At 51.3% G+C, this 24,018-nt stretch overlaps 6 protein-coding genes across 10 annotated transcripts; 3 read left to right on the forward strand and 3 right to left on the reverse strand.

The window, feature by feature from the left end:
* Nucleotides 1-64: 64 nt before the first annotated feature.
* Nucleotides 65-1,981, forward strand: PV05_09766. 2 transcript variants are annotated; one of them, XM_013456133.1, is made up of 2 exons: nucleotides 65-519; nucleotides 624-1,981. In XM_013456133.1, the coding sequence occupies exons 1-2, from the start codon at nucleotides 489-491 to the stop codon at nucleotides 1,286-1,288; spliced, it is 696 nt and encodes a 231-aa protein (XP_013311587.1). In that variant the 5' UTR covers nucleotides 65-488; the 3' UTR covers nucleotides 1,289-1,981. The 2 variants fall into 2 exon arrangements, with proteins under 2 accessions (XP_013311587.1, XP_013311588.1); XM_013456134.1 differs by having other exon boundaries at nucleotides 65-481.
* Nucleotides 1,982-2,183: 202 nt separating this feature from the next.
* On the forward strand, nucleotides 2,184-7,009 carry PV05_09767. Of its 2 annotated transcripts, XM_013456135.1 has the most exons (2): nucleotides 2,184-4,766; nucleotides 5,022-7,009. In XM_013456135.1, exons 1-2 carry the CDS (start codon nucleotides 2,933-2,935, stop codon nucleotides 6,422-6,424), a joined length of 3,237 nt encoding a protein of 1,078 aa, XP_013311589.1. In that variant the 5' UTR covers nucleotides 2,184-2,932; the 3' UTR covers nucleotides 6,425-7,009. The 2 variants fall into 2 exon arrangements, with proteins under 2 accessions (XP_013311589.1, XP_013311590.1); XM_013456136.1 differs by having other exon boundaries at nucleotides 2,184-7,009.
* A 248-nt stretch (nucleotides 7,010-7,257) lies between these two features.
* On the reverse strand, nucleotides 7,258-9,221 carry PV05_09768 (uncharacterized protein). Its single transcript, XM_013456137.1, has 4 exons — nucleotides 8,626-9,221; nucleotides 8,253-8,553; nucleotides 8,094-8,183; nucleotides 7,258-8,008 (listed from the first exon to the last, which is right to left on the reverse strand). The coding sequence occupies exons 1-4, from the start codon at nucleotides 8,977-8,979 to the stop codon at nucleotides 7,857-7,859; spliced, it is 897 nt and encodes a 298-aa protein (XP_013311591.1). The 5' UTR covers nucleotides 8,980-9,221; the 3' UTR covers nucleotides 7,258-7,856.
* Nucleotides 9,222-9,924: 703 nt separating this feature from the next.
* On the reverse strand, nucleotides 9,925-15,446 carry PV05_09769 (uncharacterized protein). The gene has a single exon (XM_013456138.1). The coding sequence runs from the start codon at nucleotides 15,164-15,166 to the stop codon at nucleotides 10,238-10,240; it is 4,929 nt and encodes a 1,642-aa protein (XP_013311592.1). The 5' UTR covers nucleotides 15,167-15,446; the 3' UTR covers nucleotides 9,925-10,237.
* A 143-nt stretch (nucleotides 15,447-15,589) lies between these two features.
* Nucleotides 15,590-18,657, forward strand: PV05_09770. 2 transcript variants are annotated; one of them, XM_013456139.1, is made up of 3 exons: nucleotides 15,590-15,807; nucleotides 15,860-17,062; nucleotides 17,111-18,657. In XM_013456139.1, the coding sequence occupies exons 1-2, from the start codon at nucleotides 15,648-15,650 to the stop codon at nucleotides 16,726-16,728; spliced, it is 1,029 nt and encodes a 342-aa protein (XP_013311593.1). In that variant the 5' UTR covers nucleotides 15,590-15,647; the 3' UTR covers nucleotides 16,729-17,062; nucleotides 17,111-18,657. The 2 variants fall into 2 exon arrangements, with proteins under 2 accessions (XP_013311593.1, XP_013311594.1); XM_013456140.1 differs by having other exon boundaries at nucleotides 15,860-18,657.
* A 1,203-nt stretch (nucleotides 18,658-19,860) lies between these two features.
* On the reverse strand, nucleotides 19,861-22,412 carry PV05_09771. 2 transcript variants are annotated; one of them, XM_013456141.1, is made up of 3 exons: nucleotides 21,465-22,412; nucleotides 20,364-21,409; nucleotides 19,861-20,298 (listed from the first exon to the last, which is right to left on the reverse strand). In XM_013456141.1, exons 1-2 carry the CDS (start codon nucleotides 21,540-21,542, stop codon nucleotides 20,762-20,764), a joined length of 726 nt encoding a protein of 241 aa, XP_013311595.1. In that variant the 5' UTR covers nucleotides 21,543-22,412; the 3' UTR covers nucleotides 19,861-20,298; nucleotides 20,364-20,761. The 2 variants fall into 2 exon arrangements, with proteins under 2 accessions (XP_013311595.1, XP_013311596.1); XM_013456142.1 differs by having other exon boundaries at nucleotides 19,861-21,409.
* Between the last annotated feature and the right edge of the window lie 1,606 nt (nucleotides 22,413-24,018).

Here is a 24,018-nt window from a genome sequence, read left to right on the forward strand (position 1 = left end):
GTGGCATCTTCAACGTGGCATCTTGGTGGCCCTGTTCCGCTCAAACGCTCCAACTGTGCTTCCTCCCACTCACACCGCCAGCCATCGGGACTTATTCCTTGACTCCTTGTCCAACCATATCTCTCTCTACTCAACTGGCGCCGACCCCTAGTTTGACGGATCCTGTTGCCGGTGCCTGTCCCTGAACTTTCCCGATTTTCTGGTGTGGAGGTTGACTACTGCAAGGGTACGAAAAGGCGGTTCGCTGATTACACGTACCATCAGCGCGAATTTCCAGATCCGTCAAGAGAGGTGAAGCCATCAACACGACAATAGCATTCCGTCATGACATCGAAGAGCAATTTATCCTACAGGCAGCGGGCGGCAGACCATCCAAATCCGCTCGTAAGAAAACTCTTCGCGATCGCGGAGAAGAAGAGGACAAATGTGGTGCTGTCTGCAGATTTGACAACTACCAAGGAATTACTGGCAATTGCTGACAGTAAGTCATGGTCTCCTTCAGGTTTCGGCTCGGAAAAGGTCAAGTTGAATCTTTTTGGCTTCCGAAGCTCCATTCATCCCTAATACTTGCAAAGCACCGCTCTACGAGATTGTGGAAGTCATCTGACGAGCGTTCAATACAGGTCTAGGGCCGTATATCGCCGTCCTTAAGACACATATCGACATTCTCTCCGATTTCGGTTCGCACACAGTCGAAGGGTTAGTTGACCTGGCTCGACGTCACAACTTTCTTTTATTCGAGGACCGAAAGTTTATTGACATCGGGAACACTGTGCAAAAGCAGTATAAAGGAGGTGCATTACGCATTCACGAGTGGGCCGACATTGTCAATGCGAGCATCCTGGCGGGAGAAGGGATCATTCAAGCCCTGGACCAAACGATCCGAGATGGCGGGAGTGCGGAACGAGGTATTCTGATCCTGGCTGAAATGACCTCGAAAGGCTCGCTCGCAGTGGGAGAGTATACACGCGCGTCCGTCGAAATTGCAAGAAAATATCCGCAAAGCGTGATGGGCTTCGTGTCAACCAGGGAACTGTCAAGCCACTCACCCGGTGCAGCACCAAATGAGGACTTCGTTGTGTTCACCACCGGTGTCAATCTCTCAAGCAAGGGTGATGCTCTTGGACAGCAATATCAAACCCCAACAACTGCCATGGAGGGAGGGTCCGACTTTCTTATCGCAGGAAGGGGAATCTATGCCTCGGAGGACTCGGTGGCCGCAGTGAAACAATATCAGAAAGCAGGCTGGGAAGCCTACGAGCGCCGAATCTCCCAAAACAGGGGATGAGCAGTTTGCACCCCAAGATGTTGTCTAACGATGCTTGCCCAAGTACCTAAGGTGAATCGTCAGGCCTGGACTCACGGCTCACAAGCCACGACGTGGTCACCATGAAGAAGAGGCTCTCCCAAGGTCTTGGTTTCGGCATGTACTGCCCTCACAACGTACCCAAGCTTATGCCACAGCAACACATGGAGGCTGCTCATGCGAGGGCCCAAATCTGTAATGCAAGGCTCTCGCAGCGGCAGCAGCTGGTCTTATCATGGAAGATGCCGACTGACGGATGATTATGCGGCCAACGTTGATCTTGTCTGCCCCAGGCTATGGCCATTGCGCACCGGCTTTGGAGCTGGCTAGATGCATCGGAGGATAAGCCAGCTCGGAGTCGAGGTCCATGCGTATCAGGATATGATGAAATTGATGCGATGGCCTTGTGACCTCAAGGATGGATGCTATTATTACCGTCGTACAATTGAGAAATTGCGTTGTTGCGGACAATCTCGCATAAGAAATGAACAAATATGGCAACTCCGGGTTGTGGCTCTAAAATCGCTTGATCGTCTGGTTTTGGGTACGTGGCTTTGGAACCGGGGCAGGGGAATATCGGAGTGGCTGTGGGATATTTGGTGACACCCTGGCATTTCCCGCATCATCATGGTGATCATCTTAGGCACAATCGAGGGTGCCGTGAGTGCCGCAAGGATCCTAGCACTTAGTGGCCTCAACCACAGTAAGCGTTCTGTTAGCTTACCATTGTCTCGTGGCCCTAGCGGGATCGTAGCAGGTACTAGCCGAAAGAGACGTAGTGCCATCACTAAGCGTCCCTTGTTTACATGCGTAGCTTGGCATTCGACCAGGACGCGTCCAGGTTCTGCCAAATCATGCGAGCGTGTCGTGGCCGTTGGATTTCTCGAGCTGCCCAAGACACGAAACGTTGATCCAGGCAGACTGATCTTCTCTATCGTCCACTCACACCATCCTGAACCCTTCCTCCTCCCGCAGCTCCCCCATCGAAACCCTTCGCAACCAGTCTCACCACATCCCTCGAATCGCCACCCTCGAACAACAACACATAATCTTCGTCATCCCCGCCCTCTTAAGACCCTGCACACGCGATACACGCAAACCAAACCAACAATTCGAGTCTGCTGTGCAACCTGTCGATCACGACGCCTGCAGTCAACAATCGGCCTTACTACGACCGAATCCTCCACACCAGGCATCCTTTCCGCCACTATATCGCGAGCTGACAGCCACTTTTCCTATCACCTTTCAATCTCGCCGGATTGTCTCACCTCCTTACCTGCAGTTCATCACAACTGTTTTCCGAAGATATCCGCCACCAAACAGTCGCGCACGAGAGGATATTGCGTGGCTTGAATATCTTCATCATCACCTCCACCACCGCGCCTTCCCTTGTTCGCTGGACGATTTTTGCACCTGCCTTCCTTTCTGCACGTCGACTATGCAAGAAGCTTGATTGAAGACCTTTCCTATACCACGCGTACTATTTCAATCTCCTTCCTCGACGTCAGGAAAGTCTCTGCGAGACATCCTGTTTCACCTGGGGTGCTCACGTTCATGGCCAATAGCTGGGGTTGAAAATCCGAAAAACGGTGCTGGTCTGAATCAAGAAAAGCCACAACTTCCGTCATGATGGCAACATACTCTCCTCATCGTGAGGAGCGAGAAGCAGCGCACCTACACTCTCCTAAGGCACTTGCGCATTTCGACCCTCATTCTGCCATTCGCGAAATACGGCGGTCATTATCTCGTTCTCCTTCAAAGAACTCCGAACTTCGTCAATTCCCCTTTCGATCACCGGGTCCTGGTAACGTTCCTTTTTCGTCGTCACCACTGTCTCCCTCGCGAAGAATATCAGGTGAAAACACAATCATGTCTTCATCATACGCGCCAGCACCCTACAATCGCACCACACCGGGTTCGCGCTTCCAGCGTCCGATTCTGCGACGAACAACGCAGAGCCATGGCATTACCCGAGTTCGCACATCGCCAAAGAGTCCTACAAAACGAGCTCTGAACGACTCGAACGATAGTGGAAACTCCGCATCTATGCCACTCCGAAAGCGCAGTTCTGCAGAAGCAGACCGGGAATTAGCGCTCAAAGCCTTGACTGGAGAAGAGGGGAAAGAGAACGACAGTTCACCAGAAGAACCACCTCAATGGAAAGCCCCTATGACCCGTCAGGAAAAGAGGCGAAGCGGTGGCGCCCTGATCTCTACGGTTGTTCCGCTAAGCCCCATGAAGCGAGCGGATGGCCCAAAGGCCGATGACACCGACAATTTCGATAGTCCCTCTGCAAAGAGAAGAAGCCTTCATGGCCCAGGTCTGGACTTTAGCATCTTCGAGTCGGACAGTTTGGATGGCAGCATGTTCAACGACAAACGTGCACAAGATGACAATGACTGGTTTGGAACCATTACTCCGCTGTCGGCATCGCGCTTCTCTACGATACCAAAACGATCCTCGTCGTTGCGGAAGTCCACTCTTCAACAAAGACAAAATGATCGATCGAGTAACCTGAAGTACACTAACATCATGGAGGTGGACAAGTCCTTTTTCGAGGCGAGCCCATCAACAAACGCGAAGAAAGGCTTGCGTATGTCTTTGGATAATCAACCCTTGCCTCGAGAAAGCCCATTCTCGAGCCAAGGAAGCCTCTTGAATGCATCGATTCATCCTGTCACCTCCACTCAGAACGGCTTCTCACAACAGTCTCGACACCCACTGTCTCGTACCTTGACACAGTCCTCCTCACAAGCTGATGAGCAAGATGATTCACCCACTCATGAGCCAATCCATCGCCCGAACAGACCTCGATCTCACGATTTCTCGAAATCTTTGCCCATTGGCGCATCACGACCGTCACCAGAAGGAAACGAGTTCTCTTCCCAAAGCTCGTTCGCTACCCCTGGGAACTACAAAGCTGCCAAACCGCTGCCCGCAGCTTTCATGTCTACCGGGTTGATTTCGAAGAAGAACCGCAACGTGGATGACCCTGACGCTGGATTACCGAAAGCCCATATGCCAGACACCCCTTGCAAGAAACAGTCGGTGATTTTCCCTGCGGATGATAACTTTGCTGCTCCCAACCCTATCGGCAACAGAGCACCTCGTCACTCATTCGGAGCGCCTGCTACGCCTCTAGAGATGCATAATGGTGCCTCGAAGGTCTCAGCATTTCCCTTCTCCAGAAGCGTGGGTATATTTGGGCCTCGGTCCAACAAGCACAGCCTGATCAGAGAAGGAAGTTTTGCGTCCATCGAACCCGAGGACAAGACCACCACTCGATCACCTTTTGTCCGTACAACCAGTCAGTCAACAGAATCCGACTATCCTCCTACACCCACCAAGCACTTCGGCGAGCCTCACGACCGCGACTCCGTCTCGCCATCACCTCATCATCCAGGCTTGCCGTATAATCCAACGATGCCCAAGTCAGCCGTGGGGACCCGTGTCTCAAGCAGTAAGTTATCTCCTATTTTAGCATCGCCTAAAAATGTCGATGGGGACAGTGATAGCGTGATGGAGGATTCTCCTTCCGCCAACCTGAGACCAAAGTCGACGTTGAACATTGCCTCGGTGCCAGGTCCCTCCTTTACAGGAGGCCGCATGTCGAAGAATCTCGGGTTTCCCAAACCGCTCTCGAGGAAATCTCTTTCAATTCAACCTCTACCGTCGCCCGCGCTGGAACGTACTAAAATGATGTCTGTCTCTCCAGTTAGTCCAAGGATCGATAAGGCGGATGGACTGTCTCCTCACACTCCCCTTGACGGATTCTTCCCTCCGGACCCTAGTCGCCTTTCAATTTCTGGCCGCGCCGAACGTCCCACGGGCGGGCGAGATGGTAATAATGGTGCTTTCATACCTGCAACACCGACAGGACCACGAGAGCATTTCCCCAATTTCTCGAACCGACCAAGTCTCAACCTGGCCGGTGCAGACACCTCGAATGCTGACAGAAGCTTGAGCTCAAGATTCGAAAAAGTTGACCTTATCGGTTCAGGCGAGTTTTCGCAGGTCTACCGAGTCTCACAGCCACCAGAATCATCACCATATCATAGAATCTACTCCGTCTCGAGTGCTCGTCCGTCGTCGGGAGGGTCTTTGCCGGAGAAGGTATGGGCCGTCAAGAAGTCTCGTCATTCATATTCCGGAGCCAAGGACCGTCAGAGAAAGATTCAAGAAGTGGATGTATTGAAAGCATTAGGCCATTCAGACCATATTGTCACCTTCGTTGACAGCTGGGAGGAGCAAGGTCACCTCTACATTCAGACAGAATTCTGCGAAGAAGGAACACTGGACGTTTTCCTTGCGCAAGTCGGCCTGAAAGCTCGACTGGACGATTTTCGTATATGGAAGATGCTCCTGGAATTGGCTCTGGGCCTGAAGCATGTTCACGACAGCGGATACATCCATCTTGACCTCAAACCTGCAAACATTCTCATCACTTTCGAGGGGGTTCTGAAAATCGCTGATTTTGGTATGGCATGCAAATGGCCTGCCAAGGCTGGCATTGAAGGTGAAGGTGATCGGGAATATATTGGCCCTGAGGTGTTGATGGGCAGATACGACAAGCCGGCAGATATTTTTGCTCTTGGTCTTATCATGCTCGAAACTGCCGGAAATGTCGAGCTTCCTGATAATGGTGTATCGTGGCAGAAGCTGCGGAATGGCGACATGAGCGACGTTCCCAGCCTGACATGGAGTTCTGGGACGAGCGGCATCTTGCGGGACGCTACTGGAAATCCGATCTCCAAGGGTTCATCTCTCGATATCGAACAAGACCCCGACCAATGTGACGTTGATGTAGTGGACGCTGACGGAAGACACGGAGTGGAAAGTCAACATCATCAGAAAAACTTCCACCACCCACGGAGCGGTGAGCTTGTCAGTCCACCGCAATTCATGATTGACCCGTCACATGAACAAGCACTTGATCGGATAGTCAGATGGATGATTTCCCCTGATCCAAGCGACCGTCCTCTTGCGACCGACGTGCTCAACACTGAAGGCGTTCGTTTTGCAGAAGCCCGACGACGTGCGGGAGCCACGATTTTTGAAGGGAACTGGGGTCCTGCCGATGAAATTCTAGCCGAAGATGCAGAAATGATTGATGTTTGAGTCATCTAGACGCAGCATCCTCTCTCCTGGATAGAAGGGACGATTTTTGGGTATCGCAAACACTCGGCGAAAGGGATCTAATGGTGTTCTGAAAACGGTTTTCAGGATTCACGAAAAACACCACCTCCAAGGAAACGTCAAAACAACAAATAGTATCCTTATGGGTTCGATTGTGTAGTATCGTGGGAATTTCGACCTTTGCGGACTGAGGCGATTATGAGTTTCATTTGGTCATCTCGCGTTGAACTCGACATCACACCCTAATGTATGACCACGATCAGCCACGATTCCTTTTTGTGTTTTGAGTCACAGTCGACAAGCAAGCAAGAGCAAAGAACGAGTTGCAAAGGTGATGCAGATGTTATCACTGGAAAGCGTGGTACGGTATGATACGATATTTCTGGCAGGGCATGGGGCATCAGCGCGAGCGATATTGGGGGCATTGAATCGTAAAAGTAATTCTCGGCCATAGCAGTCTAATATCCAAGAGGATAACGAGACTTGAAATAGGTAGTGACTGTACCTGATACAGCTACAGAGTTAGATCAAAGTAGCTTGAATGACGACATGAATTGGATCAAAGAGTATTTCGCAGGTCTTGTTTGGTAGATGAGAGAGTCTCGAATTTTTGGGGAGATACACGGCCTCGACAGTTGGCACTGCGAGGTAGCACGGACCGGAGGGTTTTATGGACTGATAGCTGAGAGGTGGCCAAATCGAGAACGAGGTGTAGTAAAAGCGTGACTGAGTAGTATGAATCGGATGACGGGTCTCGGTTCGAGGCCGAGGAGGCAGTGTTACAAGTCCCAAAGAGGTAGGGACGCAAATCGCCTGGTTTGGTGTCGTTGTATGGCAGTGAATTGTAGGATTGATCTCAACAGGTTACAGACATTTCGTCCTATAGCAAATCCAGCCTCCCATACGTGTGCTTCATGTTCGCGTATTCTATGATGGTGCAGCGTCGCTATTGAACATGTCGTTTATCGTCAAAAGATATGCCGTCATAATATATGCGTGAGAGCTTCCCGTCGTTGGCGTGTACATTTCCTTTTTATCCCAATGGGTTGAATGGGAGCCTCGGTCTGGCCGCCCGCCCATTTACCTGTCGAACAGCAAAACCTGATGGACGACATCGCCCAGAAGTCGGGGGTATCCGTCATCGGACAATGGTAACACTTGGAGGCTTCGACCTTGGAATTCGGGCGTAACGAAAGATCCCCATTCATACCCAGTCCCATCGTTTCCCAAAGCATTTGAACCGGCCGCCATTGTGTAAGCACCTTTTTCCCTTCCGAAGGGGCAAACGATAGTCACCACCCACTGAATAGGACCGACCAATACGTTCACAAACGCTATGAAGCTCACGGTGTTACATGACACTGCCCTGTAAGAGGGTGGGAAGAAAGCCGTGTGTTGCATCCACATGCATCGATCAAGCGTCGGAAGCAGCCCTCTCGTCTTGCTTCTGCTTCTCTCTTTCGTCGATGGCGTCCTGGCCTGGGTTCGCTTCTTCGTAGTTCAGGTATTTCACGAATTTGTAGTATCCGGCTGCGACGAGAGAGCCCATGATAGGGCCAAACCAGTCTGTGCACATGCAAGGTTAGTTTTGTGTGCTCGCGAAGATATATCAAAGTCCTTTCGAGCAAGTTGCGAGCAAGTTCCAACTTACAAATGTAGTGGTAGCCAGGGAAATGCGGCGTCGCCACAGCCGGCCCGAAGCTTCGGGCAGGATTGAGTGACGCACCGGTCCAGTGCACGCCTAGGATCACAAAGCATCAGTTTCAGTTTCAATGCGCACGTAGATGTATGTCCATGGAGGATCGCATACCAGCCATCATTGCCACAAACAGGGCAAGCCCAATGCCCACAGGGGCCATGAACGTGGCATAGTGCTTCTCCGCGGCGAGCATTAGAATGGTAAAAACGAGGAGCGCAGTCAGGAACATTTCGATGAATACGCCCTGGGCAGGGGTGGTCCCGTTGCTCAGAAGCGTGTTGACAGACAAAGGTCCTGGGAACATGCATCGGACCAAGGCAGCTGCGACAATTCCGCCAAGTAATTGAGCTGGAAGAAGCAATAGACCGCGAAACCATGGTACGTTGCCTGTAAGCACCATGGCGAGAGTGACCTGCAGAGTCGATTAGCATTTCGTAAAGAGCGTTGCCGAGAGGACGGCCAGGTCGAGGAGAGCAAAACTTACAGCAGGATTGAACAAGCCACCCGAGATTCTGTAAAAGGCCCAAACGGTAACGAGCAGTGAGAACCCGAATCCCAAACTTGTGAGGACGATCTCAGAAGACGTTCCGGCCACTCCTCCGGTCATTGCGGCGGTTTGTGCAATGGCGAACGAAAACCACAGGAACAGGAGAGTGCCCACGAATTCACCGCTCATGGCGATAAAGTGTTGTCTCATCGTTTTCCATTTCGACTGTTCCTGGCGATCTTGTTCTTCGCCAGCAAAAGGACGATGGCGAACATCGCGGTCGCGTGCTGTGTCGCTCGACCGGCGCCCGCTGTGTCTCTTGACAGATGAGGGAGGGAAGGATCGAGGCATGTTCGGTGCAGTTGTCCTTTGGTTTTTGCACAGGTACCGAAATTGGCTGGGCTGGCCTGCTAGATCAAGAAGGAACAGGCAAAGAAAGACGAGGTAATATGCGCAAAGCGAGAATCGAGTGACACACGGTGATGTCAAAACGTTTCTCAGCGGAAAAGGACGCGGTATCACGGACACAAACAGGACAACACAGTGAGTGCTGGCCGAGTACGTTAAGCAAGGGATCCTGTTCACCCTGTCAATCGCTCCAAAATGGGAATTGGCCCAGCGAACCGTGACACGGGACGTGATGCATTACCGAGCTATTGGATTTGTGCTCGAGTATACTCCGTAAACAGGGGTGAACAAGCACGATAAGGCAGAAGGGCCCAAGCAGACAGCTGGATATGGCGCACAATGGTGGCTCCATGAAACGGGCAAGACCAGCTCGTTAGAGGGTAGCAGGATCGAGGGATCCATCCGATCTGCTGAGTGATGTCGTCGTTCGTGTTTGTCACCTTGCTGGAGCGGCCATCCAGCCTGTCATAGTTGATGGGGACTTGTTTTGATGTCGATAATGACATAATGCGCACAGCGCCCTTCAGCTGAACCGTGCCGTCCCAACCTCGGCGGTCATTGGACGCTGTTCTATCACTAGACCACGGGAAGCACAAGCACCACCAGGGGTCGCTGAGAGATCTAGGTTCTGCTGTCTCTCGTCAGAGATGATGAAAGAAAACGGCTGCCGAGAAATCAAATTGAGCAACGGCGAGTGAATGAGTGAATTGAGACCCGGAGTTGTGAGATCAGTGTGGAGTTGTCGTTCTGCCTTGGCTGTTTCGTGGCGTTTCGTGGCGTTTAATAACGTCAGTATGCACACCTCACCGTTTGTACATTCGGTCCCATCACGTATGAGAGAAGAAGAGAGGAGAGGAGAGGAAAGGGAAGGGAAGGAGGGGCCAGTGCTGCCATCAGAGTCGGCCAAAAGATTGGATCCAACTGTCAATATGTATATTCATATCTGCATCTCCCTGTAGCAGAGCTCAAAAAACATCAACGCACTTCTTCAAGGTAATTTCACATCAGAGGGAAGGTCAATGCTCCCGGGGTATCAGAAAATTGACAGCAAAACAAAGCACATGCTGCTCATCGCAGACAGGCAACCATCTATACAACCATCGTGTCCCATTTCCTTTGAGTTTCCAATTCGACAGCCAGGCCGGAAGGGAAAATGCGCTCCAGCTCTGTTGATGAGCAGAACAAATCACTTCGTCCAAGTTCACAACTCTTCTTGTTCGACCTCTGTGCCGAAATAACTTTGATCAATCTTGAGAATCCATTCCACTTTCTGCCTCTCACTGCGCGCTGCGAATAAGAAGGTGTTTTGTTCACCATACACCGCAAAAACGTGCGCCAGGCCATGAAGTTCGGCGCTCCCCGTTCTTCTGTGGCCGCTAACTTCGGCGTCCACGCTGTGGATAGATCCGCTTCCGAGTAGTCGCTTGAAGTCCGGATCGTGATCGATGCGAGCGTGAGTCAGGTTGATCGCGTTGATCGCTTCTCCATCGGGAACAGAATGGATATATAAGTACGGTGGCCGTAGATCCACAAAACGACGCTTCCACTGCATAGTCTGGCTGTAAGCTGGATCATGGCTTTCAGAAGGCATCAGCAGATAGCCTGATTTCAAAGAGACGGGATTCTTTGGCGAATTTGTGACTGTGGCTAGGTAACGGGGCTTTCGAGCTGGAGTCGAACTGCTTGCGCCTCCATTCTGACCTTGGGAGGTCTCTGCCATGGTTGGATGGTGAGAGGTGTCGAAGATGGGATTTGACATCTCCACGCTGGGTTTCATCCATATCTCAAGAAACTTCCGTATCAATGTCTCTTCTCTCGCATCCATGTTGGAAGGCGAGGCTGCTCTGGACCGGATCTTGTTGACACTCAGCTTCTTCCAACCGAGGGCTGCTTTCGCTGATTCAATATCCTGTAGTTGTCTTCTTTTCCTTCTGGCAATAAGATAGTCTTTGACTAAGGAAATGCCTCTTGGGCTCCAATTGCCGAGAAGTTCTTCGCCCTTGATATAGTTCTTCGAAGTATCAAGTCGCCAAAGATCGGCAGCTCTTTGCGCACTGACCGGACGAACCACAATCGAAAACAGTCCGTCCGTCGAATGCGTGATTCTAGTTTGGTTCCAGAATGATTTGAACATTGACTGCGGACGCACATACGACCTTGGCAGTATCTGCAGCTGTTGGTCGACCGAGAATGTCATGGGCTCCGCTAGACGGCTGGAAACTACATCCCATCGGAGAGCAACCTGTATCCTGCAATGTTCGTTGGCCGCTCGATCAAGGAGAAGAGATTTGTGCAGGGAGCTATCCCATTGCCCTATGACTGTAATGTTGGAAGTGCCATCGGCATTGTCTCTGATCATTGGTTCTTGAATTTGTTTGAGCGCAATGTCGGGCGTAACCGAGCCAATGTCAGTGACACGACCAGAAGAATCAATCAAATGAACTTCGCCAATGCGAAGGCTTTTCAACTCATCCCACGGTAGACTCTCGGTGAAGCAGTGAGTCAACGTAATGGAAATCCTGCGCTGCAGCCCTTGATGCAGTTGGAATGCTCCGTTGTCGTCAGCACTGGTTTGCAAGACCTCGACGGGCATGTATTGACCATTCTCAGCGAGTTCAAGCATCTGGACCTTGGCAAACACATCATGTCGTTCCTCAATACTGTACTCGGATTCGGACAAGCGATGGGCAGTCTCGTGATCTGCAGGTTGCTCATTCATCTCGCGAAGCTCATCCCAGCTGATAAGTTTGTCAAGGTGAGTTGAGCTGACTTGCGCAAAGATGGCGATCTTCAGGGTGGCAGACTTCTCGGCTGATCGCTGGACGCTGAGATTATGGACGCTCTCGAAGCGAACCGGACCATCACCAAAGCCTTGTATGGGCTGAGTAGTTGCAACACTTTCGTCGGGACTTCCCAAGACGGTCATTTGAGCATGAACCTGGCTACCTTCGTGCTCGGAGAAGCCAACCAAATCACGCATGATGATGTTGAACTTAACCGCCGACGGTGGCGACTCTGCCAACGAAGGTTCCAGCGACATTCTTACCCTTCCCACGATCTGCCTGGTTGAAGGGGAGCAGATCTCGACGACAAAGTCCTGGACCCGGGTCTCAAAGACAGCAGTCAGAGGAATGCTACCGTCTCCAACCAAGGAGAATAATGGCTGGTCTGAGTCGCGGAAGGGGTTGTCCAAGCGAAAATGTTGCGAATACTCTGGTTGATTCTTGTATTGGTGCATCTGTCGCATCTTGACCACGCGCGATCGTAGCTTTTCCAGGGACCACAGATGAATGCAACTTAGTTGGCTGTCAATGACCCGAACTGCTAGGCAAGGCTTGCGAGCATTGACGAGGGCATCGTCGTCCTCTCTGGAGATGTCATGCAGAATGAGGTCGTAGGAGGAACCGCGCTCTTCTCCAAGATCTAGAATCACAAATTGAAATTTGCAATCCTGATCTAAGAGCTTGGCCATGATTTGTGCCTCCTTGATGAGGCCAGCGTTTTGAAGGACAGCTTCTGCCATGGCGATATGGTTTCTCTGTTGCCACTTCTCAATGACATTACGTGCAATTCCGATCTCCGTAGCATCTAGAGGTAAGAAGCCCGCTGGGGTCCGAGCAGCCTCTCGTGTCCGAACTTCCAGATCGATCTTCTTGATCTGCGCTTCAAATGCCTCTTTCTGCTTCTGGAGTTCCTTTTGGAATTCTTGTTTGGCACGTTCAAGCTCTTTCTGCATTTCACTCGCCTGAGCCTCTGCTTCGGCCTCTTTTGATGCTTGAGCAGCAGCTTCTGAAGTGCCATGTGCAGCTTGTGATTGTGGTCCCTGTTGCCGCTGTTGGTCAAATTGGCTCGGAGTCAAAGTCGGGTCCTCATCCCCCTGAGAATCACCGTGCAGTGACGGTGTGTCGGGCAGAGTAAGGGCTGTATCAAGAGAGAAGTTGTCAATTGTCCCATTGGACATATACTTGTCTCTAACAAGAAAAGAGCTGAGATCATCAGAATCTTCGTCGTGCTCACATGATTTGCCCTCCGGTCGGCCACGTCGCTCTTCACGTGCTCGCTGGACGTTTTCGAAAAGATGGTCAAGCTCTTCATCTGTCAGTTGCATGATCTTAGGGTCTGATCCGAGCAGTGCACCGGCGGCTTCTCTTCGAGCGAAGAACCAATCGGATGCTCCGTTGCTCAGCCCTGGCGATTGAGCTCTGCTCGAATCATCGTCGAATTCCGACCCAGCGGCGCTGTAAGATCTCTCATGGCCAGGCCGAAATGGCGTAGGAGAGTTCAGTTGGCTTGCAGTGACCGAATGTCGGAGCAAACTTCTCTCGGCTCGCTCAGCCTTTGCCTCCAAAGGGTTATTGAACCTGAAGATATGAAAATCTCCCAAAATGATGCGATTTCCGCTTCTCAGTCTCTTCGGCTTGTCAACACGTACACCGTTGACCATGACAGCTGCACCTTCATTGGGAATGACGGTGACCACGTTATCAACATTCTCCAGTTTGCAGTGGTGCTCGAGTATCTTGGATCCATTCAGCCTAATCTCCGAAGCTTCGGAGGAATCAACATTGCCGACAGTTGTGATGCCCGGTTTTAAGTTGTAGACGAGGCACTCTGCCAGCAATGGATCATCGCTTAGGTTGACCAAGTGAGGCATCTTCTTTGGGGTACTCATCCCAACGTTGCCTTTCTCTATGCTTATGCCCAGTTCTTCGAGAGCGGCCTCTCTTTCTTTGTGGATCTCCTCGGTCTTCTGCAGTTTTTCTTCCCAAGTTTGGTTGAGATCTTCGTACAATTTTTCGCTTTGACTCAGTTGATCCATGATTTCGGCTTTGCTAACGCGTTTTACAGAGCCGTCTGCTTGGACTATCGACACCATTTGCTTGTCAAGTGGCGTATCGGGAGGATATGCCTCTTCCGTACCTCCTGGAACGCTGGCTCCTCCAAGCTGACCTCTGAGTTTGGCAAGCTCTTCTTTGAGCTCGCGGATCATGCGTGCGTTTGGATCTTCGTTGATGACAGCGTGATTCTTGATTCTCTTAGCGGAGTCTGCATATCGCAGAGTGCTCAGCGTTTCCTCGAAATTGATGTCGGCAGGGGATATGGCTGCAATCATGGCAGTCATGCTATTGCCACCAAGGGAATCCTTCAGAAGCCACGTGAGGACTGAATCTCGGTAGGGCACCTTCAAGCCCTTCTTGCCCGAGGACAGATCAGCTAAAGCTGCAATGACGCGCCCTAGCGTGGAGAGTGATCGGTTGATCTCTGCACCTTCTTTCAAACGAGCTCCAGTGGCGCCCGTCGAAGTTGCTCTTTCAGAGCCTGCTAAATCGACCAAGCTGATTTTGGCGACCTTCTCAGTATCCATGGAGGTTTCTACATCATGACGTTTTTGTGTCAAAGTCAGGGTGAAGACTGCATGAGAACGACTGGAAGTTTCATTCATGTTTGTCGCGGCGACTGTCCGAGCTTTGTTGCCTTCGTCCATCAGGTTCTCGATTTCTTTGAAAGATCGGACAGCCAATTTGGCCAGATCTTCGACGTAGGGGCCCGTCGAAGGATGTTCTCTGACTCTGAGGTTGCCTTTCGTGGCAGGATTCAGCAGGTCACGGACTCGTTCGTTGTAAATTTCCAGATATGAGACTTCGACAGTGCAGGTCAGGTTGGGATCAGACTGTGCACCGTTGATTCGCTCAAACATTTCTCGACAAATGCGAGGGATAACACCGGCCTCTTCCCCGTAGCCCATCATACTGTATGACTTTCCAGAACCAGTCTGACCATAAGCGAAGATACAGTTGTTGTACCCTTGGAACGCATTGTCAAGTAATGGTACCCCCAAGTCATCGAATAAGTGGTCTTGACCGGCATAATGAGGATCTGCCTTGTTGAAAGACCAGTATGACTTATCAAACTTGAATGTTCTCTGATGTTCTGAGCTGCCCTTGCCTCCCTTTCGCAGCCGCTCTTCGGCCTCTGGAGGAGGTTGCAAGACGGTTTGCGCCTCTTGCATCTGAACAATGCATTTTGCATGACGGTCGAGTTCACGAGTGTTGAAGGGTCGCACTCGAACCACGACTTTGATGTTTCCTCCGCCACCTCCTCCGCCTCCGCCCCCGCCTGTAGGCGCCATTATTGATGTTGTGTTAGAGGAAACCCGGCTTGTTGATTAACGACAACATGGTCCGGTCCGAGCGTGGAGGCTGCGGACTGTACCGAGACCCAGGTGGGACGGTAATCGAGTTGATCGGGTGTAGGCAATGGGATTGAAGGAGTCTTGTGGTGTGGTGAAGCCGGGTGCTTCCTATAATTGTAATACGATCAGTTGCCAGCAAGAAAATCGACGAAAGAACGTGTCGCGTTGAGGCTGCCGCGAAGAGATCGCTGAACGCAGGCATTTCTGGGATTGGAAACGAAGCCGATGCTTAGTAGCCCTTAGTTAACGGTGGTCAAGCTAATTGAGATGCTATGGGACATGCCTAGTGCAGCCTAGTGAGCCCCCAGTTGCCCTGCATTTCCCAGTCTTTTTTGCCTACTCCACCTGCGTCACTCACGTCGACAAACCGAAGCCTCTGCTGTCACCTGCAAGATCCTCATGACCACGATACCGGCCGATGCTGGGAAAGGCAATGGCCAACTCTTACCACACTAGAAATGGCCGGACAAGCAAGAGAGGCTTGTTTCTAGACGGAGTCTGGCATTGCGACTGTGAACCACGTCTGCCTGCGGACAAGTTCCAAACGAAGAATGGCGGCAAGAACCATGGAAGGTGGTGTGAGTTCACCCAGAATCAGGACCGAATATTATATTCTGATGTGATCTCAAGTCTATACCTGCCAGAAACCACAGCACAAACGATGCAGCTTCTTTCTCTGGACAGATGAGGCCAAAGTACGAGAGGAAGCAGCAGTCTTGAACAATTCTCGTTCAGAGCCTCCAAAGCCGCCTCAAACCCCCCAGAAGCCGAGACGGAACACCCTCCCGCCGACTCCAGACACTGGTGCTAGTAGACGAGGAACACACAAGGAAGAGCCACATGAACATACCAAGGCTGCAAAGGCGGACGAAGACTCAAGTTTTGACTGGTCCTCCAGCAACGATGAGGCCCTACTCGAAGCCGAACAACAGGTGCTGAAGGAGAGACCACAATTCGAAACACCCAAGAAGGCTGCCAGAACACAGTCCACCGCTTCTCCGGGCAAAAGAGCTTTTGGTCAGATGGCTGAACAATCCGGCCTTGCTGAGGATACTTGGCCTTTGAGCGACGATGTCTTCGCAACGCCGTCCACTTCGCACAAGTCGGGGGGAACTGGGCTACTGTCTCCCAATTATACTCCTGCTCGGGGACGAGCACAGCCAATGCAACCCGAAGCTGCCCCGTCGCCTCTGGCAACTGCAGCGCTGGCTATATTGACCAATGCGCATCTGGATTCTCAAACAGAAACAGAGCTAGTTGATCTTCTCAACAAGCACGATCTTCGCACTCAGGGGGTTATCAAGGGGCGTGAAATCACGCGGCTAGCAGTTCAAGCCAAAGAGAAAAGGATTGCAGAACTTCAAGCTCGGATTGAGGCCCTCGAAGCAGAGCGGGAGACGAACCGTACAGTAATCAATCATCTCAAACAGGATATAGTGAATTCTCCGAAGAAGGGTCGAGGCCACAGAAATATCCCCGCTCGACGTTCAGAAGTGTGAATAGTCTTGACGGCGAATGCGACTGATGCAAGCAATATCAACAGCCGGGGAACCTAGGCGGTACTGTCATCGGGGAAATCCTCCACCCATGCATATTGTTCAAGGCAACATTATTCACCAACACCGGCTATTGAAATGCCTCGAGGCAAACCTCCTTATGTTAGCTGGTATCAACCCCTACATCTGGAATGGACACCGACTGCGACTGCATGCCTACAATCCTTGCCGCATATGCTTACCTGTTTTGAGCAAGGCCAGTGCATAGGCAATGCTCTGAGGCCGCCGTACTGCACCGGCATAGGAAAGCCGTTGGACAGCAACTTACCCAACATAAGTTCGTTGGAACACCCGTGCGCCATCACAGGTGCTGATAGGTTGAAAGTTCTACTCCAAGGACCAGCTTGATTACGCCGCCGAGTGACGATTGTGGGTAAAACAACAACACGGTCACTCGTACCTCCGTACGATACAAGTCTACGCTCCTACAGCCGATGTAGCTTTCGGCTACCGTGTGGCTAGCATAGCAGGCTGTCTGCCGGCATTTACTCCTGCTCGCCTTAGCTTCAGGTGATGATCGCTGAATGCCCACATTGGGTTCTTGCCCAGAATGCTTCTGCTCAGCCTGCGATTTTAGCTTAATGCATGCACAATGCTCTCCTTTACGGCCAAAGATATACTATTGCTGACATGGGTCTCCTGGTCAGGGCACTGCCGTACAATCACAGTTTACGCTCGCCTAGGTTTGGCAACAACTCGTCACGCTAGAACATCGCTTCGACACCACCGCCTTCCGCAAATTTATACTCTCGGATGTCCAGCGGCATACACTTCGGTCTACGACATTTAAGATATGTTCTTGCGAATTGCTTCTGTGGCGGTCAAAAGCTTTTCAGACTCTTGCTTTTGCGGTCTCTTCCTGTTTCAAGGCTTAGCAGAGGTGCCTGACGCAGCAGCCATCCAGCGCATAGTGACGGTCGTTGCGAAGGTATGGCAGGTCGAAAGGGAGCATTCATCCAAATAGGTATCTAATGCGCGACTGCTGGCGAGTCCCACTCGATTTGCAGGAGCTCTTCATCAATTGAGGAAGGCTGTTTCACCCCTCGCAACGGCAGTCGCCTTTCTGCGCTCTTATCACCTGCATGGACATTTTCTTGGTTGGCTTGCCTTCAGAGTCCGGAACGAACCACCGCCCCAATGTGTGGGTTGGGTAGCAATATCCGTGGCGCCTGAGTTTAGCGGCTCGGTCCTTTCCTTTGATGCATGGCCGTCAGTTGCAGACGAAGCTGGGGCATTTATTGGCTTATTTCTGAGCCTGCAAGCGTTTCACCTCTCTGACACGTTAAACACGTTCTCAACCATCAGTCCTTGTCCTAACGCTCAGCACAACGGACTTCAGAGAAAGTGTAGTTGGCTGCTTGGCGTTAATCGCGTCGATCTGGAAGAGCGCAACTACATGAGCAATTATGTCAGTACCTCGGTTATTGCGGACAAAGTCCTCTCCAGAGCTTGGGTTGTGGCCTCAATCACCGGGAATATGCCCATATACAGCGCGGAGTTGGTACAGTAGCTTTCGACCCCCAGGGCATTTGCATGGTGTCGGTGGTGCTCCTATCTTGAGAGGACTAATCAAGGCAATGGACCCTCTACTGTTGTCGAGCGCCAGACATTTCTACCGGATCCAGTCATGCTTTCATACCTGCCCATTACCTTCTCCATCTTTGATTTCCTCAATATAATGTGTCCTAGTTGAATGTTGCCACGAGCCAGCGGCATGTCGGCAATGTCTGCGGCTATTCGGCAGCTTGGCTCTTCTGCAGGCCGACTTGATGTGGCCCTCTAAAGCGTGCAGTCACCATGCATTGACCACGCTCTGCATGCATTCTTCTCACCCAACTCCAAGGAAAAGCCTGCCGGGTTGATCCCCTTTGCATGCAATAGGCTGTACTAGGGATGCTCAGGCCGATCTTCCCCTGCGCGAACGACAGGGCGAGCTCGCATGAAGCAGATGTTTCGCTTTGGGCGAGCACCACGATCTACAACTCCCAGCCGACGCAATTTGTTACCGACGAGGCTTTCGGCGATACAGTATCTGTGGCCCTATTCAGTAGGACCTGTCGTGTCCCGGACGGAACAGACCATCATTGCTCGCAGTCGAGCATTCAGTGTCCATACTCTTGTTTGACCCGGGGTTACCCCGTGGGGACCTGGCCTGGAATGCCTGGCTATAGATTCATTTCTCTCAATCCCTGTTAGTAATGGTGATACGCCATACCTAATCTACGCAGATATTGGTCAGTAAATCCCAGCGAAGGTCAGTGTTGGAGGCTTTCCCATTCGACGGGCCTCGACTTTTGCTTCGGCAAGCACAACTATCCCTGGGAAACTCGTGCCTCGAAGGACAAATGGTCTCGAATCTTCGTCATCGACTTCGTCCAGAGTGCTCGTCCAGAGTCCTCCGTAACCATCTATTATGAAGAAAAGTCTGAAGTACGATGTCTATCTTGGCCTTCCCGTAGGGACCATAGCAAACACACCGATAGTGTGTACTCCGTATCCATCCCAAATACAACCGTTTCAGCACCATCAGTTAGCTAAGCGTTGTGCTCTCGGGTCTAAACTGACACGTGGCGGACTTCGCTGATATGGTGCCGATCGAACTTGTTGCTACAGCTAGCCAAGTTAGCATTCGCTAGGCTGGTAGTATTCCGCACATAACGGTCCCGGTCCTTTGTGCTTTCTCAGGCCAGCAGCTTCAAGCTCAGACCACATGAAATGTACCGTGTATGGCGCACTGGCACATGCATCGACCAGCGTTGATGACTCCGTTGTATTAATCCAATCACATCTCAACGGGCACCTACTAAACATTTGATATGCAGCTACCGTGCGAGGCAACGCAGCTTACAATATTCGTCGGGAGACTAGCCGCCACAAAAGTGAAGCCAGCTGCGTAGCACTGTGTGAATGGCAGGGACTATGCTATGGAGACGAGACGGTTTGAAGGCTTATTATTGTAGGGTAACTACACAAGTACGTTAGCCCCTAGGTAAAGTTCGAGCGGAGCGACAAGATACTTTAATAATAATGGCCCATGTGAGCGGCCGGCGAGCGTTGGATTCATGATTTTGTGGACTCACCATGGATTGAATTCTTTTAGACCGGCGTTCTCTTGCAGTCGCATCGAGGATCGAACACTTTTGCCCTTCCCTTTCCTGCGGTTGGACCATCTATCCTCCTTTGTGCATGGACGAGGCCGGAGGGTTCCTCGCAAACTACCCCCCAAATATATAACATAAAGTCTGAGCATCATAAGGCTCTGGCTCCAAAAACCACCAGTGTTCCGCTGAACTTCGTTGTGCCTAGTATGTAGACGACTTGGCGCTGCTAGCCACGCAGAGAACCCGCAAGCGGCAACCCGCAACTCGCACATTCCGCCTAAAGGGCTGAAATGTAGAGCATGCTGTGAATCGACCTTTTCCATCAGACCAAGCTCGCCTGCTCAATTTCCCACCCTGAAGGTAGATCCGACTACTGCCGAGGCGAAGACCGAAGATTCTTGTCCGTGCGATTCTGGTATTGTTTGTTAAAGCAAGCTCGGTGCTGCATATGCAGACACGGTCGAGGGTACACTGTACTTTGTTGGGCCATTGGCCATAGAAGGGCTCAGGTATTCACATGCGACGTACACGACGTGGCAACTGCTGAAAGAAATGTTGAGTAAAGAGGAGCAATATAATGCGGGCTTCGTCTGAAGCATTTTGTTCAGACAAAATGGCGCGGCTCTGCAACATGCTGGATCTTTCTTGGTGCATGTCGGATGAGGCTCGCTCGCAGGTCTTCAAGGACGCTGTCGATCGAATCACGATGCGGACATGTTGAGTTCAGGCAGAAGCCTGCAAATCTCAACAAGAGCAGGCGTGCAAGGCAGGCATCCAGTCAAAAAAATGCAAAAATGTCGCTGGCGCTAAACATCAACTCGTCGTAAGTCGTCGTGAAACCAGTATCTCGTCAAATCGAGCTGGAAATGTCGTAATCATAATATCACACATTTAGTGCCTCGTTTCCGGCCATGCTCGCGATAGATTCGTGGATGATCGGCGTCGAAGTTGTTCCGCAGGGCAGGAGTAGGTCCGTAGTTTGTGCCTTTGCGGTCAACTTGCTTCGTAGGTGATTGTCGTTGTCGTCTTAATTGTCGTACAACATCGTAAAATGCCCTTTCAACATTGATACAATTTTTTGCAGATGCCTCTACAAATTCGCAACCCAGTTCCTTCGCAAGAGCCTGGCCTTCCTGAGATGACACCTCCCGTTCGTGGTGCTTATCACTCTTATTGCCAACCAACATGATCGGAACAGGGCCGGTGTAGGTAGGAGTTCCATTCATTTGAGTGGGCAGGTAACTTGCTCCGGTAGGCGAATTCGGATGGCCCGACTCTTTGACCCGTTGTACCTGTGAATGAAATTTTTGGATCCTGTTGAATGAATTTCTTGACGTGATGCTGTAAACCAGAATGAAGCCTTCACCGTCCCGAATCCATTGGTCACGAAGAGCGGTATACTCTTCCTGGCCGGCGGTGTCCAGAACTTCAAGCATACACGCCTGCTGATCTATCACGACCTGCTTCCGATACGAGTCTTCGATGGTAGGGTCGTAGGTCTCGACGAAATGATTGAGACATAACTGTGCAGAGTTAGCCAGAAAGTCATGCCATGCGAGGGTTGCAGGCAGAACAGACCTGGATCGTAAGAGCCGTCTTCCCTACACCGCCATCTCCCAGCACCACCAATTTATACAAGGTCATTTTCCCCGCCATGATTCGTGCCGGTCCTCGATGTTGACGTCGCGTGTCAGAAGTTGAAACTTTGTGTACCGGTGGACGTCTCACAAAGGTTTTATCTCAACATGCAAGGGGTTCTGAGTGCATTCAACCTGGCGGGTAGGCGCAGCTGCGATGGGCGATGGAGTGTACTCTGTCGGCGAAATAGTGGGTGCTCCAGGCCTAGACCTTCAAGGAACGCAGGTTCTAGGTAGTAGCGGACCAAACTTTGGATCTTTTACGTTGCTTCGGCGAGAGGAATGTTATTGGCGAGTTCGTGACTTTCTCTTTCCCCAAATCCTTTTTTGTTCACACTGTCTAAAAAGATATGGCGCAGAATCAGTAACCGGACGTCGGCTGTGTTCCTTCGTTGTCAAATGCGGCGAATTGGAAGGATTCGTGCTGCGGGAAGCGATCGACAGGGAAGCTTTTTGGAGAATGCCGTGTGTCCACCGGGGTATGAGGGCTAGAATGAAAGGCACTCGTGGGCACTCCAAGTGGTCAATCAGGGCTAAAGGAGTTTCGGCCGGTGATTTGCAACAGCGAAGTCGATCAACGAAAATCCAGACGCAGAGGGAGGCTTTTTGTGTGGAAATGCCCGGGCTGGTGGGAAGATTATGATCTGCCTGCCGCGCGGAACCGATTGGGGTCGATTCCAACAGGACTAGGAAAGAATAGGGACGTTCTGTTCTTCAACCGCTTAAGAAGGGCAGGGTAGCAAGGACGAGAATTGGCGTGCAACAGAATGTTTTGGTGATCGATGATCGTCGACACAAGGGAAATATTTTGAGAGGCAATGCAAGGTCGAGAGACTTTTGTGGGGCGACAAAGAGGCACTCGATATGGTACCTTGCAATGATGTAGATGCGCTGGGAAGATGTAGACGATTATGCGTGTCCTCTACTAGTAGTAGGTAAGTATTGGATGAGGATGCTTTGGTCCAGGAAATGCTGCTGAACGAAACGTGCTGAAGTTCAAAAGCGAGGACACGAGAGAAAGCTGTGAAATTTTCAGGCGACTATTCGGTATGGGATGGATGCCGTCTCGAAGGTGAGCGTCTCTACTACGGAGAGTATCTGCATCAACGCCTGCAGCAAGCACCTTGGGCCGTTCACTAGTACGGGGAAAGCGTAGTGCAGTAGTGACTGAACAGGGGCAGGGTAGGTACGTCCATTAGCCATGGCTGCACCAGGCATTGAACAGCCCACCCTGCGTGACCAATTCTACCCTTTGCGCATGTACCCAGGTACCTACTTTGCTGCGACTGGTTAATGCAACTTCGTCTGTTCTTTAGTCACTCTCGCTGCTGCTGTTTCTGCCGACTCGAACAAAACTCTGTTGCGAGAGGCGTGGGAGGAACGGCAGCACCTTCCGTTCTTGTATGAGTGATACCTAAGGTACCCAGGCATCCAAAGCCATGACAAAACTCCCTGAAGAGGGCGACGATGATGACCAGCGTTGGCGGAAGTCATTTATCCGGTCGGTGGCATATGCTTCCATACATTTTCCAATTGTGCTCGAGGTCTTCTCCAAGTTCGAGTTATTCAGCATTATTAACTCTCTCCACCTAGCTGCTTCCTACCAGACCGCGCGAGCTACGGGCGGAAAGCTACCCGTGAGTGCCCGTGCTAGGCTAAAATCATAAGTTATCTTAGGGCTAGCATGGCTCTGGAAAGCTCTTGTTGCGCTCCAACTCTGTTCACCCCGCTACGCATACTTGTACTGTGTACTACGTACTTGAGTCTTGACCGCCCCCATCTACAGGGACCGTCCCGGCGAACCCAAGCTTGTCCAAGACTAACTACCTTAACTAGAAGGCGGCTCAAAAGGCTCCCTAAGCTCAAGCGAGCTGGAGTTATGGAGTCGCCTGGGTTTGGAACCTTTTCCTTATATACCCTGTCGAACGTTGCAATTATTCCCACAACCTAGCAGGCTACAAGGTAATAAATGTCAACACAGTCAGAGTATCTCCATCGCAGATCATGCCTTTGTTCGTCCTTCTTCATAAGTAATGCGCATTCGTCTTTCGACAGGCTCAATTGATGGTGGGGTCGACCAATCTGACAGCAGCCGAAGCAATGTGCAGCAAACCCCACAGCCTTGTTAGCCGACATTGGAGGTCCTCTGCAGGAGCACGGCGCCACATGATTCTGACGATCAGAAAGGAACAGGACCAAAATCTGTTAGATCGAGGAGAACAGTGACCCAGAAGATCTATGGGTCATACGTGTAAGAGGATGCTATCCGGTTCTCGGCGCGAGTTAACGCTTACACTCTTCGAATCCGCGACGCAGGATTGGATCCGAGTCCCAAGCGAAAAGGAGAACCGATGAGAATTGTCGCAAGGCTCCGATGTCTGTGTCAATCCGACGGGGCGCAAATCTCCTTCGCCGGAGGGACGATGTCGCGATATGCGCCTTATCGGATAAGATAGACTATCTATCAATGTCCTCGTCGATAACGGCGCCGATAT

Source organism: Exophiala xenobiotica, assembly GCF_000835505.1.
Source record: "Exophiala xenobiotica strain CBS 118157 unplaced genomic scaffold supercont1.6, whole genome shotgun sequence".
In the NCBI taxonomy this organism is placed as follows: Eukaryota; Fungi; Ascomycota; class Eurotiomycetes; order Chaetothyriales; family Herpotrichiellaceae; genus Exophiala; species Exophiala xenobiotica.